The 15,228-nt window shown below is 42.9% G+C and overlaps 1 protein-coding gene across 5 annotated transcripts in view; it reads right to left on the bottom strand.

Annotated features, from left to right (window-relative positions):
* The window catches only part of UBR4 (ubiquitin protein ligase E3 component n-recognin 4), a 78,588-nt gene that overhangs the window by 20,665 nt on the left and 42,695 nt on the right, over positions 1-15,228 (bottom strand). For all 5 annotated transcript variants that reach the window (XM_042794879.1, XM_042794883.1, XM_042794882.1 and 2 more), the window contains 20 exons: positions 13,916-14,125; positions 13,031-13,180; positions 12,102-12,329; positions 11,911-11,989; positions 11,170-11,412; positions 10,058-10,226; positions 9,299-9,443; positions 8,456-8,541; positions 7,851-7,938; positions 7,520-7,713; positions 6,231-6,470; positions 4,946-5,084; positions 4,275-4,400; positions 3,993-4,121; positions 3,197-3,540; positions 2,873-2,963; positions 2,402-2,486; positions 1,875-2,002; positions 1,041-1,170; positions 412-569 (listed from right to left, as the gene is read on the bottom strand). In XM_042794879.1, coding sequence (XP_042650813.1) covers positions 412-569; positions 1,041-1,170; positions 1,875-2,002; positions 2,402-2,486; positions 2,873-2,963; positions 3,197-3,540; positions 3,993-4,121; positions 4,275-4,400; positions 4,946-5,084; positions 6,231-6,470; positions 7,520-7,713; positions 7,851-7,938; positions 8,456-8,541; positions 9,299-9,443; positions 10,058-10,226; positions 11,170-11,412; positions 11,911-11,989; positions 12,102-12,329; positions 13,031-13,180; positions 13,916-14,125 — 3,162 coding nt within the window. The remainder of the gene's footprint in view (positions 1-411; positions 570-1,040; positions 1,171-1,874; positions 2,003-2,401; positions 2,487-2,872; positions 2,964-3,196; positions 3,541-3,992; positions 4,122-4,274; positions 4,401-4,945; positions 5,085-6,230; positions 6,471-7,519; positions 7,714-7,850; positions 7,939-8,455; positions 8,542-9,298; positions 9,444-10,057; positions 10,227-11,169; positions 11,413-11,910; positions 11,990-12,101; positions 12,330-13,030; positions 13,181-13,915; positions 14,126-15,228) is intronic.

A 15,228-nucleotide genomic window follows, 5' to 3' on the forward strand; every position in this document is an offset into this window, starting at 1 on the left:
GGACAGTTTGGTGACCTGGTGGCAGCGTTCTCTTGCTCTTCCAAACACTTGGTTCTGTGAGAATGCCTACTTTGCTCACCAACAAAATGTTTAAACAATACACTGTGTAGGTGACATACTAATCCACATACACAAGAAGAAAAATTTTTGCTCAGGACCTATGAAAATTCAGTAGTCAAAAATGCAGCTAGGTAGACAGGAAGGAGCACTGCAGCAGTTAAAGGTTCAGAGTTTAAGAACATGCAGACTCCTTGATAAACGTTCAGATGTAGTATTTTTAAGGGAACAAAGCTGCAAACCTGACTTGGAAATAGATGCAGTCGGTTACAGTTTCCCCAGATACCACTGCTCATAATCTCTGACTGTTAACTCTGCCCAGTGCATCCCACTGGAGTTCTCAACCACCTTTACCTGTCGCAGCCAATTGTTGTGTCCCAGCTTGAGATCCAGAGGGCAAGTTCTCTTCCCACAGCGACTCATGAATTGTTTCCATTTCCAGACATATTTTTCCGACAAGTATAGCTGGTGAAGCTCAGCTTTGCTGGGAGATTTCCCATTGGCATCTATACCTGCAATATTGAACAACAGCTCAAGAGAACTGCTCGCAGCTATTAACTGCAAATTGCCATTGTATTTTTTTCTTCACACTGGAACTTTCCAAACTCCAGCTGAGAAGCTGAGTAGCTTCTAATTTCCTTCTGCTGCCATTTTCACTTCTGTGTGGAGCTATGGTTCACTTCCAAGCCAGATGTAAATCCCATAGCCTCCCAGGGAATTCAATCAGTTTTTCAGTGGGCTGGTATCATTTTAAATAAGTCACAAATTTAATTTTTTACATTCCCCTGATTATCTTCAGGCACAGTGCATTTTCTGCTTAGGGTTTGAGCAACACAGCCTAGAAATATCAGTGCTACAATCTCTACAGACTACACAGCTAAGCGTGAAGATGGTATCAGATATCATGGGACAGAAGCCAACACAGCTCCTCAGAAACCCGTGTCCCTTCACAAAATTGCACAAAGTTAAAAGCACAGGACTACCTCTGGCAGGGAGGCACTTTTTCCAAGCTTCATATGATGCTTTGGGGTCCCTCTTGAGCCACAGCTGAGCTTGTGCATGGATTTCATTGCTGTAAGGCTTCACAGTGGTGAGAGCATCCACAGGCACATCCTAATAAACAAAAAAGCTCTGATTCTTCAGAAAGCTGCAGCCTGTGCCCTTAACAGAAACTCCTGTAGGTGAATCACTGGTTGCACCTGCTCCATGAATAGGTAAATGCAGCTCTTGGACAACAGCAGGGCATACAGTCTCTGTTAATGATGAACTAAGGGATGCCTCATTCCAGTTACTACTGAAATATCAGTAAACCCATCTTTGACGTCCATCTGTGATTATCAGAAAGCTAGATCAAAGCAGAAACATACCTTCTCCCTTGCAAATGTTATCCTAAATTACAATCAAGGAGCAGCCAATCAATATATTTTTTATCAGAATTGTAGCTCTATATTTAAAAATCTGAGCCGAAAGTATTTGATTCGACAAAGCTGTTCAAAGCACCAAAAACTTGCCCAAAGTAAGGAAGCCATAGCTTTTAAGTAGCTCTTTCCCCATGCCTCAAATCTGAGCAGAAAAAAGCAAAGCCCTGTTTTGAATAGTAGCGGTCAAAGCCACTAATGAACAGTAAAAAATGGAAAGCAGTTACCTGTAATTTGCAGTCTGCAAAGTCAAGAGTCACAGGACTTGAGCTTCCCTGGTAACCGTGACCAGGAAAAGCAAGCCCTGGCTTCCTCACAAAGTTATTAATCATTGAGATCAGCGTGACAGACCTTGATCAGCAAATTTTCAGATGTTTTGCTCAGCATCTAAGGCAGTACCTTGTTTTTCTTGCTGGTTGGAGCAGGTGGCTTGATCAGCTTTTGAAGAATGCGCAGGCACATGAGGGTGATGTTTTCAACAACCACTGGAGTCTTAATGTTCACTGCCATCAGAAAGAGGCTGAGAGCTGACAGACAGACAAAAATTTTAATTCCACTGTAAGATCTGCAGACAGGACACCCCACAGCTCTATATAGCATATTAGAAGTATTTAGAGTTAGGCGAGATATCACATCCTCAAGCAAAACTATCACATTCTCATGCAGACACGGATGGTAAACAATTCTTTTACAGCAAGAGAGTCTTGCCATCCTTCCCCTTACACCTCCATCTTTCTATTTCTCAGCTCTCCTGTTTCAAGAAACGCACCACCCACCCCAAGACAAAGCCATCTGGTGCTAACTCCATTTTTAACCCTAATCACAAGCCGAGTCAGCATCAGTTCCCTTCCTTAAAATCTTACTATAGTGCATGGGTCTGGGCACAGCATTTTAAAATTACTTTCACACTAGTCATCTGAACTCACCACAACGTAGTCGGAGCTCCCAGCAGCTGTCTTCCTTTGAGATGGAATCTGTTAGCAGCAACATTTCATACTGGAGGCTGCTAGCCTGTAACACAGACATGTGTTCAAAGGCTTAAGAAGTCTTAGTGATGCAGCAGTCCTTTTTGCCTTCTGATATTTAGAAACACAGGTTCAAAACACATTAATCTAAGTAAATTTCATTCCGTCCCCATTTGGGATGACTGGCAACCTATTTCAGAGAGCTGCAAGCAACATCCAGGAGAGGCAGAACTGCCTGAGGAAACTTAAGCATATACCTAATCACGTAATTTTGTGCTTTACTCTAATATGTATCTTAATTCTTATCAAGACACAAACAACTTCGGTATTACAAATAGACCATGATAATAAGAGAAGATGCAATGATTAAAATACACCAGCAAGTGGTAGCAGGGCAGAAAAAAGAAATAAGAAAACACTGGAGTCTCTCACCAAGTCTGGATTTGCCCAGTGTCCCTTCAGAGCTGCAGAAACCTTCCCAATGATTAAGTCATTCATTTGTTGTGTGGCCTCTGGATTGTCCCTAATTCCAGAAGGAAAGAGAACACGGTTATGCTGTGCTCATACTAAATAACAAAAGCTCCTGGGCTTTCAGCTTAGCTGGTAACAATTGTACAAGCAGTTACAGTCTACAGATTGCTGATGTAAGATATCTCCCCTGTAAAGCTACTCCTTTCTGACGGTGCATTTACAAGCATGTGGCTTTCCAGAGCCCACTGGAAGTCAGAGGGCTGCAAACACTGAATCAGACCCGACCTGGTCAGAAGGCACATGAGCTGGCGAACCTCCTCCCGCATCGTGGCTGCGCCCCGGCGCAAGTTGTAGTCAAAGAGCTCTCGGATAAGGCCCTGGGACACAAGGATATGCCTGATGGCAGAGTTGGTCGCCAGAGCCCGGAGCAACGTTATGCAGTGTTCAGTGACAGCTGAGGCACAGCCATAGCACTTAGTCGATGATGTGTGGCCACAGCCTAAGACAGACAAGGCACGATACTGGCTGGCAGTGAACGTGGGCTGGACAGTGGTTCGCGAGGACTTCGTTGCTGCCTCTCTCTGCTGGAGATCATATTCCAGGAGTTCCTTTCGAGAGGCAAACACTTTCTGGAAACACAGAAAAGGAGAAATGAAAGTTGTGGAATTGTGAGGCAGCACGTAATCGCTAATCCCGTTCACAGGTTACTGTCACTGTATATTTTGTGGAGAAACATTTTTAACCAAGTATCTCAAAACTTTTAAATCTTTCTTGCCAATGGCAGACTTGGGAAATCCATTAGAAATATCAGCCTAACTCCCAGTTATCTGCCCTGTTGAAGGCTTGTTGTCTACATCACATGCAATTTAACACTGGAAATGCAACAAATCCATAGAGTTAATGGTAACCATGACTTTCAAAAATTATTATTTTGTTATTTCCCTGAAAATATGCAGTCAATCACCTAGACTTAATAACACAAACACAAAACGGCAATATCTTACTTTCTATTTCTGGTACGTACTATATCTGGTGACAGAAAAAACCACATGACCCAAATTCAAACCAAAGCACATCATACCTGGATGATTTTGGAAAGTTCATCGAAAGAGTTCTTGCAGTCACCACAGTACTCCTGGGCTAACTGGAGTATGTATCTATTCACACTAGCTGAGGTAGAACTTATCCCTCCACTACTACCAGATTCATCCTGTAACAGAGGAAAACAAGGAGGTATCATATACGGAGGCTACACACTAAAATAACTACTGCAGAAGAGCATCTGAGGCAAGGACCTTTAGTGGCTCTTGGCAGTGTCTCACCAGCCCAGAGCTCTGTGCAAGATCCAGCTGTCCTTTGTTACCTGGGGCTTTTCAGGAGCTGCCTCATTCACTTTACACAGAAGATTTTCCAGCTGCGGTCGGTGTCCCATTAGCTGGTGATACACTCTGTCAGCCTTGTCTAGGAGAGTGTTGATATTTGTTACTGCCTAGGATTAAAAAAGGAAAGGAAACTCTTATTTTATGTTCAGATGCACTTTTTAATTCTACAAAACTACAACCACCGATCTCCGGGTATTCTGTCTCTTGTCTTTCTCTGGCAAAAAAAAAAAAAAAAATGGTGATCCTGCACACTGCTTCTGCTACAAGTACCGCCCTGCTGACACTGTACCCAGCACACGTATCCTTTGGGAGAGGCCGCAGAGTGCAATGGGTTCTTCATTCAGTAGCAGGGCTCCTCAGATGGGATGGTAAAGAATTCAGTACAACCCAAATTCACCCCCTTGCACAGAAAGGCAAAGGGATGCAGTGCCAGATATCTAGTTTATAAGGAAAGCATTGAATTATGTCTTTTGAAGAATTTCTTATTTGGTGGAACAAGACAGTAAATAAGGAATGCATTAGTCAGAGAAAAGCCTTGCAGGAGCACTGTTTTCCATGTTACTCCCAAGAGGGATGGACCTCTGATATCCCTACACAGCTGACCTCGCCAGGAGATACAGCATTTCATTAATGAATCTGTTAGTAGTCTCACCTTTTTTCGATCCTCTTCATTTTCTATGGGATCCACTGCACAGCAAGGCTTGGCATACAACATGAAATCAAAGCGCGCATATTTACAGAACCCACAGGCATTGCAAAGGAAGGGATCTTTCTCGTCATAATTAATGGATCTGAAAGGCAAGCCAGAAAGGTCAAAGAATGCAGCTAAGCTTTTATCAAGGTAACTGAGGCAACAAAGTGAGCTGTGAATGGAGCCAGCAGGTAACAGAAAGATGGCCCTTAAAACATCTAACCTACCGTACGGCCCTAGGGAAGCCACAAGTGAAATACATGAGGTACATGAGATTCAAAACCTACAAATCAGGCAACAACAAAAAAAATCCTTACAGAAGCGGTGCCACATTCTGACCAGAAAAAGCAGAAACAGATGTGAATTTGCTCCTAACAATTCTACTTCAACTACAGTAATTCCCAGTAGAACATCAGACTAGGGCACTGTGCCCTTCACGAGAACACACATAAAAGGAAACCATTTTGTTTTGTAAGGTCTAGGATTTCAATAGCTTTCACTTCACCCAGTTGCAGTGGGACTAGCTACAGCATACTTATCATCCCACTGCAGACTACAGTAGCAGGACACAAACTGATTTATAGCTCCCATATTTCAAGAAGGGATGTGGAAACCTTTTGATATACCAGTAATCACCTGATCTATGCAAAGAAGTTGCTAAACACCTTGAAGCCCATGAGGACGAGAGAGGAATATGGGACAATAAGGGAGGAAGAGATGTCAGATGAGGAGACGAAACTCACAAAAGAGAAGGATTTATAATACTGTGGTGAAAGCTTGAATAGTGCACAGTAAATTACGCCCTGAGCCCTGCTCTGAATGAGGAGAGTACAACAAAAGCTCTGAATAGACAAGCGAGCACTGTCCGTCCACACGCTGCCAGGGATCCTGTGGGGAAACCCCCCTGCAATCATGTAATTGAACTCCAGCCTCATGCCCTTGAACAGGCAGGCCAAAAATAACGTCCTCCTGGGAATTTTCTTCTTTAAACTTCAGAGGGCTTGAGCTGAAACTTCTGTGTTCTTTCAGTATTGTGGTATCAGGTTTCCTTTGTTAGCCTGTATTAACATTAAATCCCTGTAAGCCTGTTTTATACTTCTCAACTAATTTGATTGTGCGGTTGTATTAACCAGAATCATGTATTTAACTAGCAGGGTATTTTGTTGAACATCCAACACAAGCAACAGCACAAGGGCTCCGGAACCCCCCGACGCTGGAGGTGTGGGGAGGAAGGAGGATGACATACCTGCACTTGTGGCACTGGTACACGTTTTCGCCGCAGTTCCCACACACTCCTGGGTTGGCTGGGACGGACGCGCTACACCGGGGGCACTGCAGGGTCTCTGTGGAAGCCTGGTAATTCTCGTAGAAATCTGCAAATTCGATCATCAGGTTCGAAGCCACAATGGGCAGCGGCAAATCAATCTTCACCTCTGTCTGGCCTGGGGTCAGCTGGACTTTTTTAGCTTTGTGCCAACGAGCTGGCCTGGGAAAAGGAAAGAAAGCAGCATGGTTTTTCAAGCGGGGAAGTACCCTCCCTGCCCGTGTAGGAAGAGAAGCCAAACACAACCATCTCAGCTCCAAATCGACTTTAAATGGGATGAATGGAGAGCAGTTCTAGGATTTGTTTCCTTAGCTTCTGCATTGACATGATATGTAGCCAGAAATACAGTTTAAGCCTTTATCCTCTTCATAGAGAGAGACTGTTTAGGATTAAAGAGCTGTTGATGCCTCATGGAAAAACTTTAATTCTACAGACATTTTCTAGGGATTTTCACCTCCATTTTTTTATTAGTAAGGTCATTTGCATGAAAACAGGGTATTTATTTCTAAAGATCTCATCTGCTCCCACTGCTTATTCTCAACCTGAAGTCAGAATCCTTGCTTTGTGACATCATAATCTTCTCCACAGCAGCCACTTGTGATGTCACAGAGGATTAAGACTTCAAATAAGCAATAAGCGGCAGGCACAGATTAATCCCTAAGCCAAAGAGATCTGATACTAGAGAGAACATCTCAAGAAGTAAGAAGGGAAAGCATATAAGCAGAACTGGCTACAGACTAAGCAATGTATTGAAAAGGAGCAATTTTTCGTAGGTAAAGCAGCAGCCGAGAGTTAGGCCATCCAAATTTAACGTTAATTCTACTGTATGGCTTCAAACAAGTAATGTTAATGCTTTCTGCATTGCTGGACATGCTGCAAGGTCCAAATCCCTTTCCAAGTCAAACTCTCGGGGAGGTGCTCTTAGTATTAAAACTGGTTTCAACACAAATAAGTTAGGTGCTTAAAACTGAGCCTGCACAAAATTTGCACACACAGATTTTACAGACATATTTCAAGCTCGAGGTGAAATTTGGATCTTTCCTTCGATGATTTATTGTAGGAGATTCAGAACAATCACACCCAGCGTGGGCTGACACTGATGAGTAACAGTTTAAGAAGGAACATTAGCTAAAACAAGAAGCCAGGCACCTCGGTGGAAATCGTAATGTCGATTTCAGAGACTTGCACACAAAAACCATGGACAAACGTACTTGTTTTTCAGCTCCACTATGGCTTGCACTGTCCTGTTGTTGTAATAGAGGTTGATGGTTCGGACCATTTTGGTTCGTTTCAGGTCTCCTATCTTCACTGTCACTTTGCTGATGGTGTGGCTGCCGATCAGCTTCACCACTTGCTGGGTGGTAGTATACCGCGTGTCCACTTTAATGGAGGAAAGCTTGATGTACTGAGAAGACAAAAACAAGGACACACTGCCTATATGATGACATCCCCAAAAACTCAGGAACACAGCAAATCACGCTGCCGTAAATGGTTGGGATCCTTACAGTTGGAAAGGGTTTAAGAACAGCAGCAGTTACTTACACAGAAGGGCACCTCCGGATTGTTGCAGACAAGGCAAGGATCACTCTCCAGGTAATAGCCATCAAATTCCACCAGCCCAGACAGCGTGCTGGAATGAGGGGAAGCACACTGACATACGTAATTTGGCATTCACTGTGTTTTAAACACAAGCCACTCAATCAGAATAATTTCAGTTTACTTGTAGTCTCCAGTCCCACATTTAGTAACAGAAGCATTACAATGTAAAGCACATTGAACATTACTGTTTTTCACTAGGCGGCATTTTAGTATAATTATTAACTGTCAGTGTGTGACTAAAAACACAACACTTAACTCTGCAAGTCTATGTTCTCCAATTGGTCCTAATATTTTGTAACATTTACTGAAAACGAAAGCAAAAAAGCTAAAGCCAAACTACTGCTGATAGCACATGGAATGTCATGTTTTTCAGATGGCAGAAAGGAATCTGCTATTCTCCCAAGACCAGCTGCAGCAAGCATGCAATCTCTGTAGGGGTCCTTCCTCCACCACGATTTTATTAGAAGAATTGTGTATGCCCCTGTGGATCACAGCTCATCTGCTGAAAAACTCTTTAGTGAAATGGATCAAAGTCAAAAGTAACTCACTTGTAAATGTTGGAGTTAGGATGGTTGGTAAGAATGTGGTTTTGAGTCCGGAGGATCTCCACGGCCTTCTGGGAATACTCCTTCAACTGAAACACAATTAGGAAAAGACTGTCTTCTCAACATTTTTTTGGTTTATTGCTACAAAAACATAAAGGTTTCTCATGTTGTGGCACTCCAGGTCCCCCAGAAGATTCATGCAGTATACCCACAGGAATTTATGTGGTTAAATCATTACCCAGGAATGTTATAAGATCCTAAAATTAGACCTTTGCCACAATAACAGTGCTATTTGTCAGCCAATCATTGCACATGCCTGCTAAGGTTCGTAAGGCATTCCCATCTCTTTAAACAAATATCAGTGATTCTAAATTATTTGTTCTCAAGGCCACTGGTCCCCTAAGAAATTCTACCACTTCCTTTGTTCAAAAGTCATGGTTACAAAAGATTTCTAGGAGATGAAATACCAAAAATGTATAAATTAGAGCTAGTAGATAAATGTATTTTCCCACAAAGGCTTCCTGTGGGAAAGAAGTTTTCTTCTAAATAAAAAAAAACAAAGAAACAAACAAAACCACACACATCAAAAAACAACACCCCCGCCCTCCCCCTCCCCCAAAATACCAAAAACCTGAAAACAGTAAAACAAAAAATACACTCTCCCCAGTTTTTTAAGGACCCTGCCTTTTCTAACATTCAAATCTTGGGAACAAAAAAATATTTCCACCAGAAGCTCTTTTGACAGAAAATCTGTCCCAGCTGTATCATAAATGAGCACTAACATAATTCATAGGAAGCAGCAAGACCTGGGATTCGCGTCTCCTCCTTTTCAGGATGACACCGTACCTTTTTCTCAGTTTGCTGTGTTTTCAGAGAGAAGTATCCCAGGAGATCTACAAACTGGGCAGCCTTTCTTCCATAGGCTGGAAGTTCTGGCCAGATTGACCACATGAGATCCAACAGTAACTCCTGCTGAGACTTGTTGGAGTTCCTGTTGAATGGATTACATATCAGATAGGCTTGTAAAGATGGCTATATAGACTGCACGGCACACAAATCTTATTCAAAAGGAAAATACATGCTACAGTTCACCAGCCTTGGAAACTATGATATTGCTATACACATCAGAGTTCACAGAGCTGTATCTCATCCTTTCTTTCCACCAGCTGTTTTCTCTCGCCCTCCAAAATGAAAGCAGCTGTCTTGCAACAACTGAGTAGAGTTCTGAAGTTCAGCACCCTGAAGCGTGCCTTTCCCTACATAACTCCCAACTTTTTAACTGTATGAGCTTGTAGCTGCCTCAGAAATTACCTGCCCACAATACCTACTCCCGCAGATGTCATGAGCCAGATTCTGCAGATAGAAATAAAATGCTTCTTGCAGGTAACTCAAGTTGATTGGTAATGAGTAAGTCACAACTTCTACCTCCAGCCCCAATAACTTCAAAATAGCATGAGCAACTCAAGGAGGTGCAATCTGCAAGCTTCAGCATTCTTCAGGACAGAGGGTCAAACATTTACACCTACACAAGGACAGAGCTCTCCATAACTGAGCTGAGACTGGCTAAGAAGGGCCAGCCAGGTCAGAGACTCCCTCCCAGCTCACCTGTAGATGTGGAGCGCGAGGCAGTGGGCCTGCCATCTCACAGAGGATGAGTTGGACTCCAGCAAGAAGCAACGCAGGAACTGAATGAGGGTCTCCTTGTCAGCAAACTTGTTCAGCTGGTTCACCAGAGCTGTACACAGCTGATCTTCCTGACTGCCCGAACTGTCGCCTAGGGGATACCGGGTGACACAAGAAAGACAGATTTAAGAAAGCAGATAAATGGAATATCTCTCCTCACAGGCAGGCTAGCTTCCTATTTTATAGATCATAGAATGAGGATAATGGGGACAAATTAATGTGTTTCAGGCAACAGGCAAGTTAAATGTTCCTTCCTTTTTCCAAAAAAAAACCCTAGTACTCCTGACTAACACAGAAGAAAACTGCTGGAAAACTTGCCAGTAAGGATGTGAAAAATGTGCTACATGTCCTGATAAAAAGAAAAGGATCAACCATGGGGCAGTGAAAAGACTCACAGAGAATCATCTGATAGAGAAAGGCAAAATGGTTCCTTGAAGAAAAGCCAAGAGAGAATTTATGTCCATGACTTTTATAGGAAAGCTTAATTACTTTCCCAGGACTTTGGAGATCCATTAAGCAGCAGCCCTGGCTCCAATATAGCTTACAAGTCAGACAGAGGAAACAAGTCTGAACATAAGCATTGAAGAGCAGAGCTAACTAGGTGTGCATCTCCAGTTCTTGTCTTAATCCCCATGAGCATTTCAACCTCCTACAACCCAGGATAGGCAAGTTAGGTGGAAGCTACTTTATCACTAGACTAGGTAACTTCCCTCAGACAACTTAAAGCCCACTCAAGTTAATAAATACTCACAGTGGGTTTGGGATATACTCAGCACTTAATTTCAGCCCCAACTCTTAGGGCATACTGCTTCATCTTTGCCCCTCCCTGATCTACATATGGTAAAACTGCTCTTCTCTCCTAATTGTTGCTGTAGTCTGCAAGTGCCCTTGCCACAATCTATGATCCTTTCACAACAGTGGTATTTATCACAATGAGAAGCAAGCAGCTGTCTCTCTAAATAGAATAAGGAAGGTGAAGAGGAGCAGATTTAATCTCTAAAAACACCACGAAACAGGGCACAGCTGAAGCTCACCCTCTCGCTCCTTTTCCTTTTCTTCTTTCTTGCTCTTTTTAGTAGAGGATTTGCTCTGTGTTGCTGGCTGCCCGGAGCCTGATGCTGCAGGAGCAGAGGTGGAAGAGGTGCTTGATGATCCAGAGGATGAAGCCACAGATAGCACTTTACTGCCACACAGAGCACAAGACAGCAGCTGCAGGAGAACTGGTGACACTCCTTCATCTACCAGGAAGCTGACTTGAAGGAGGAAATAGAGAACCGCTGCAGAGAAAATAAGAAAACCTTTGAAGTCTGAGTTAAAAAGAAATGAAAAAAAAAATCAAGCGGAAAAAAAAAAAAACCCAACCTAAAACAAAAACCCCCTTTGAACATGACAAGGACCATCCCACAAACTCACAGAACCTTCCTGGACTGTTCTCTGTACACTACAGAGGGATAACATTTGGGTACACCAAGGTAAAGTGTTTCATCCCAGATTATACACTGGAACAATGGCAGCACAAGCAAGAGAACACTGATCTCCTATTCCTGTTCTTCTAAGTGATCCATTACACCATACTGCATTCTTTAGCTAAGGAACAGATACAATTAGAGCACTGTGGTAATTAGTACGGGAAACAGTTCAGTCCACTCAAAACTCTCAGCTGTGTCTCCCTTTCTTCTTTTCTGCTGAGCTTCCCCATCTGAGAAGTCAATTCAAATCACGACATGTAATGCAGCCCCTCTGCTCCCTCAAATACCCTCAGAGAAACAACTCACAGTCATCTTTAATGCAGAATTTCTGCCAGTTTACTGTTCGCTGTGTGGCAATCTCTGCACAAGCCTTCAAATGTTCCATCTGAAAGGCACAATGGGACAGGATTAAACACCACGTCAGTATTTCTATTACTGACATCTTACATAAATGCAACATACACTTTTTCCTAGTACAGTGGCACACTTTTCCTTACCAAGCTGATCAATGTATCATACTGCAGGGCAGAGCCCGAACTTGCTGTGACCACACTGGCACGAAGGAAAATGCCTTGCTCTTCTAGGAGCTTTTTGATTCCACGAACATGGGAGTCCAACGTGTGAAGATCTCTGAGCTGGCGGTATTTATCCTTTGATCCACAGATAAAGAGCAAAAGCTTGCGGACTTGGCGGCGCACGAACGGAGTCTGCTGGATCATCAGGTACTAGACAAAGAAAAGCCTACAACATCAGCACAGTGAACTCACCAGTAGGCAACCTGCACCAACAAAAATATGATGTGTTTTCTTACAAAAAGAAAAGATATGGGAGATCCATTCGTGAACCTGTCTAATGCAAAGTCACCTCTAAGTCACAGGCAAAAAGCAACACTGCACAGCAACACCACCGCATCCTGAGCGGTGCAATTGTGAAACCGCATTCTGAAAATCATGCTTTGTCATCTGTGACCGCAATTAAAAAGCTAGTCAAGCCTAATTAGGAAATCCTACCCCACACTTGTGCAAATGTAAGATACCTTGTTATCTCAGGTAGGAAGCTCTACAACCAAAGGAACTGAAAAGATATACTCCAAACACCTTACTGATTTCTTTTTTAAGGACTACGTTAAAGTACGGACAGCTGAGCACAATGTTACGTTGTACCACCTCAGAGGTTTTCTATTCCAGTTTTCTGGCAGCAAACACTGAGTTACAGGAAATAACAGCAATCTTATTTTTCACATATGCTTTCCTACAGATTCCTATTCAATAGGAAGAAAACAAAGCCAACAGTTCAACTTCTTTCAAGGAGGATTAAAAATCTGAAATGGATCTGTGATCAGTTCTGAAAAAGCTCATCTCTCCCATGAAAGGTAACATTTACTGGAATCATTTTGTTAAAATCCATAGGTGTATCATGTTCTCACCTCAGACAAAAAGTAGAACCAGGAATGATCAAAGATGGGAGGTGGGATGCGGGAGTTTGTGTCTGCAATCTTCTTGATCTGATAGGGCAGGCGCAGTACCATCTCTGTCAGGAGCTGAGTGTAGGCCTCAAAAACATCTGCAGCATGACCCTGAAAGCAAGAGCAATCAGCTAGGCTCTGGCATGGAACACTCCCAGCAAAACTACAGGGTGTATTTCTTGTTTTTCTAAAAACAAAGCTTTTCTGCACCTTCACAGCCACAAAAAATGCTCCCAGCTAATAAATAAAAACAAGTCAACAAACCTGCGTGAGGACTTTAACTAGATGGCAACTATTAGGATGCAGCAAGCTGGTCTGTAGTAATAAGGCATTTTAACATGCGCTTTCGACTCAGGAGACATTCTTACATTTAACTAAGCTTTTTTCATTGCACCTGTACACATATCAAAGCGCCCCCCCCCCCCCCCAGCAGTTTCTTAGCATAATGGCACCATGGTGGTTGAACAGGTCTAGGATTTACTGTGGAAATCCCCATCAACTGCTAGGCTTCCTTGCCACAGTAAGTAGCGGTGGTTCAGAAATTCTGCCTGCCAAGCAAAAAGAGGCACACGATGGAGCAGCTTCCCTTCAGGAAGATTAGCACCTCAACCACAAACAGTGACAGCAGCTCCACAGAACTGCCTGGTTTAGGAGTGTATCGATGGATAGAGAGAGCCGGGCTGCTCTGAGAGAACTCAGAGCAATCCTAGTTCTAACTAGTGCTAAGGGAACGGATTGTAATTGCACTAATGGAAAACCAGTTCTGCAAGGATGCTTTCACTTGCTTCTGTGCAGCAGGCTTTTAATGCAGGTCATGTAAAGCTAACAGCATAGGGTAGGACTCACCTTCACATACTGGCGGAGGAAAAAAGGGCTCATGTCAGGTGGAGAAGAAGTAGTGTGAGGTTTCAGGAGCTGGCTGGTGGCTACAGGCTCCTCATCATTCTGCTGGCTTTTCCAGTACTCCAGCAAAGACTTCAGCACATGCAGACAGTAGTCAACAGCACCAGAGCTCAACAATGCAGCAGCAGTGGCACTAGAGATGAGGGAGGAAGACTGGAAAAAAGAAGAAATGAATTACTAAAGCACCTGAGAACCACTGAGTCTGAAGAGCAGGGGAAGCTGTGAGAATCACACAGCAGTTGCTGACAGTGTGGATAAGAGAGCAGGTTTTTATGGAACTTTAGAGGCAGCTTTTAAGTTTGGGGTTTGTTTGAGGTTGGGGTTTTTGGTTTTTTGTGTTTATGAAAAGCAACTCAAATATTTAGAGACTCTTTTGAACAAGCGCTTAGTAAAGGAAAACAAATAAAATCTCCTCTTAAGTCTAATCTCCCCTCGACACATGTGCCAGAGGCCACTCTGCTATGGATTAGACGACTAGGGCTTTTTCTTCCCCCCTTCTTTTTTTTTTTTTTTTTTTTTATTTTAAAGTTGGGATTTCTATTTGTTTATCTGGGATTTGGCCAGCTGGGTGTGAATTCTGGTAGAGAAAGAATCTCTGTTGCAGATGCCGCTCAGAGGCTCTGCTCCACCCAGGTATTGCTCCACCTGCATTCTGCAAGACGATGAGCTTTGATTTCTGTGGGAAGCTCAAGTGAATAACAAAGGCTGGAGAAAAAGCTACTGTAAATAAAACTATTAAAGCAGCCCTGTAAATCCAAACAAACCCCACAGCTCATAAGCTCATTAAAATTTGATGCAGTTCAGACTAAATTTTTTAACCTCTATGCTTTTTTATTAATCTCCTTCCCACCACACATACTGCTTTTTATGCCTTATTACTGTACCTTTTAGCAACAAATATCTAAGGAATCCTCTTAGCGACTTTTACGTTGACACAGCAGCATATTGCTTTCCAATAATCACATTACAAATCCTCTTTAACCCCTTCAGCACCTTCAGAGGCGAGGAAAAAAATCCGCGAGACCATTTTAAATAACATCATTAATGTGCTGCCCTCAGCTCAGTCAGAAACCGTGCACAAAACAAGTGAATCCTGTTGTCTTTACATGCCAGCTTCCTCCATTCTGAATTTCAGCAAAGATCTTTTTTCACAATATTCAAGTAACATTCCAGATTCCTCACAAATTTTTCCAAAGCACTTTTAACTGGTTTTCAGTTTTAGACCAGCTATTTCAGTTAGCAGCATTTAGACCATC

This window comes from Tyto alba, unplaced genomic scaffold (genome assembly GCF_018691265.1).
Source record: "Tyto alba isolate M040663 unplaced genomic scaffold, T.alba_DEE_v4.0 Super-Scaffold_20000042, whole genome shotgun sequence".
Classification (NCBI taxonomy): Eukaryota; Metazoa; Chordata; class Aves; order Strigiformes; family Tytonidae; genus Tyto; species Tyto alba.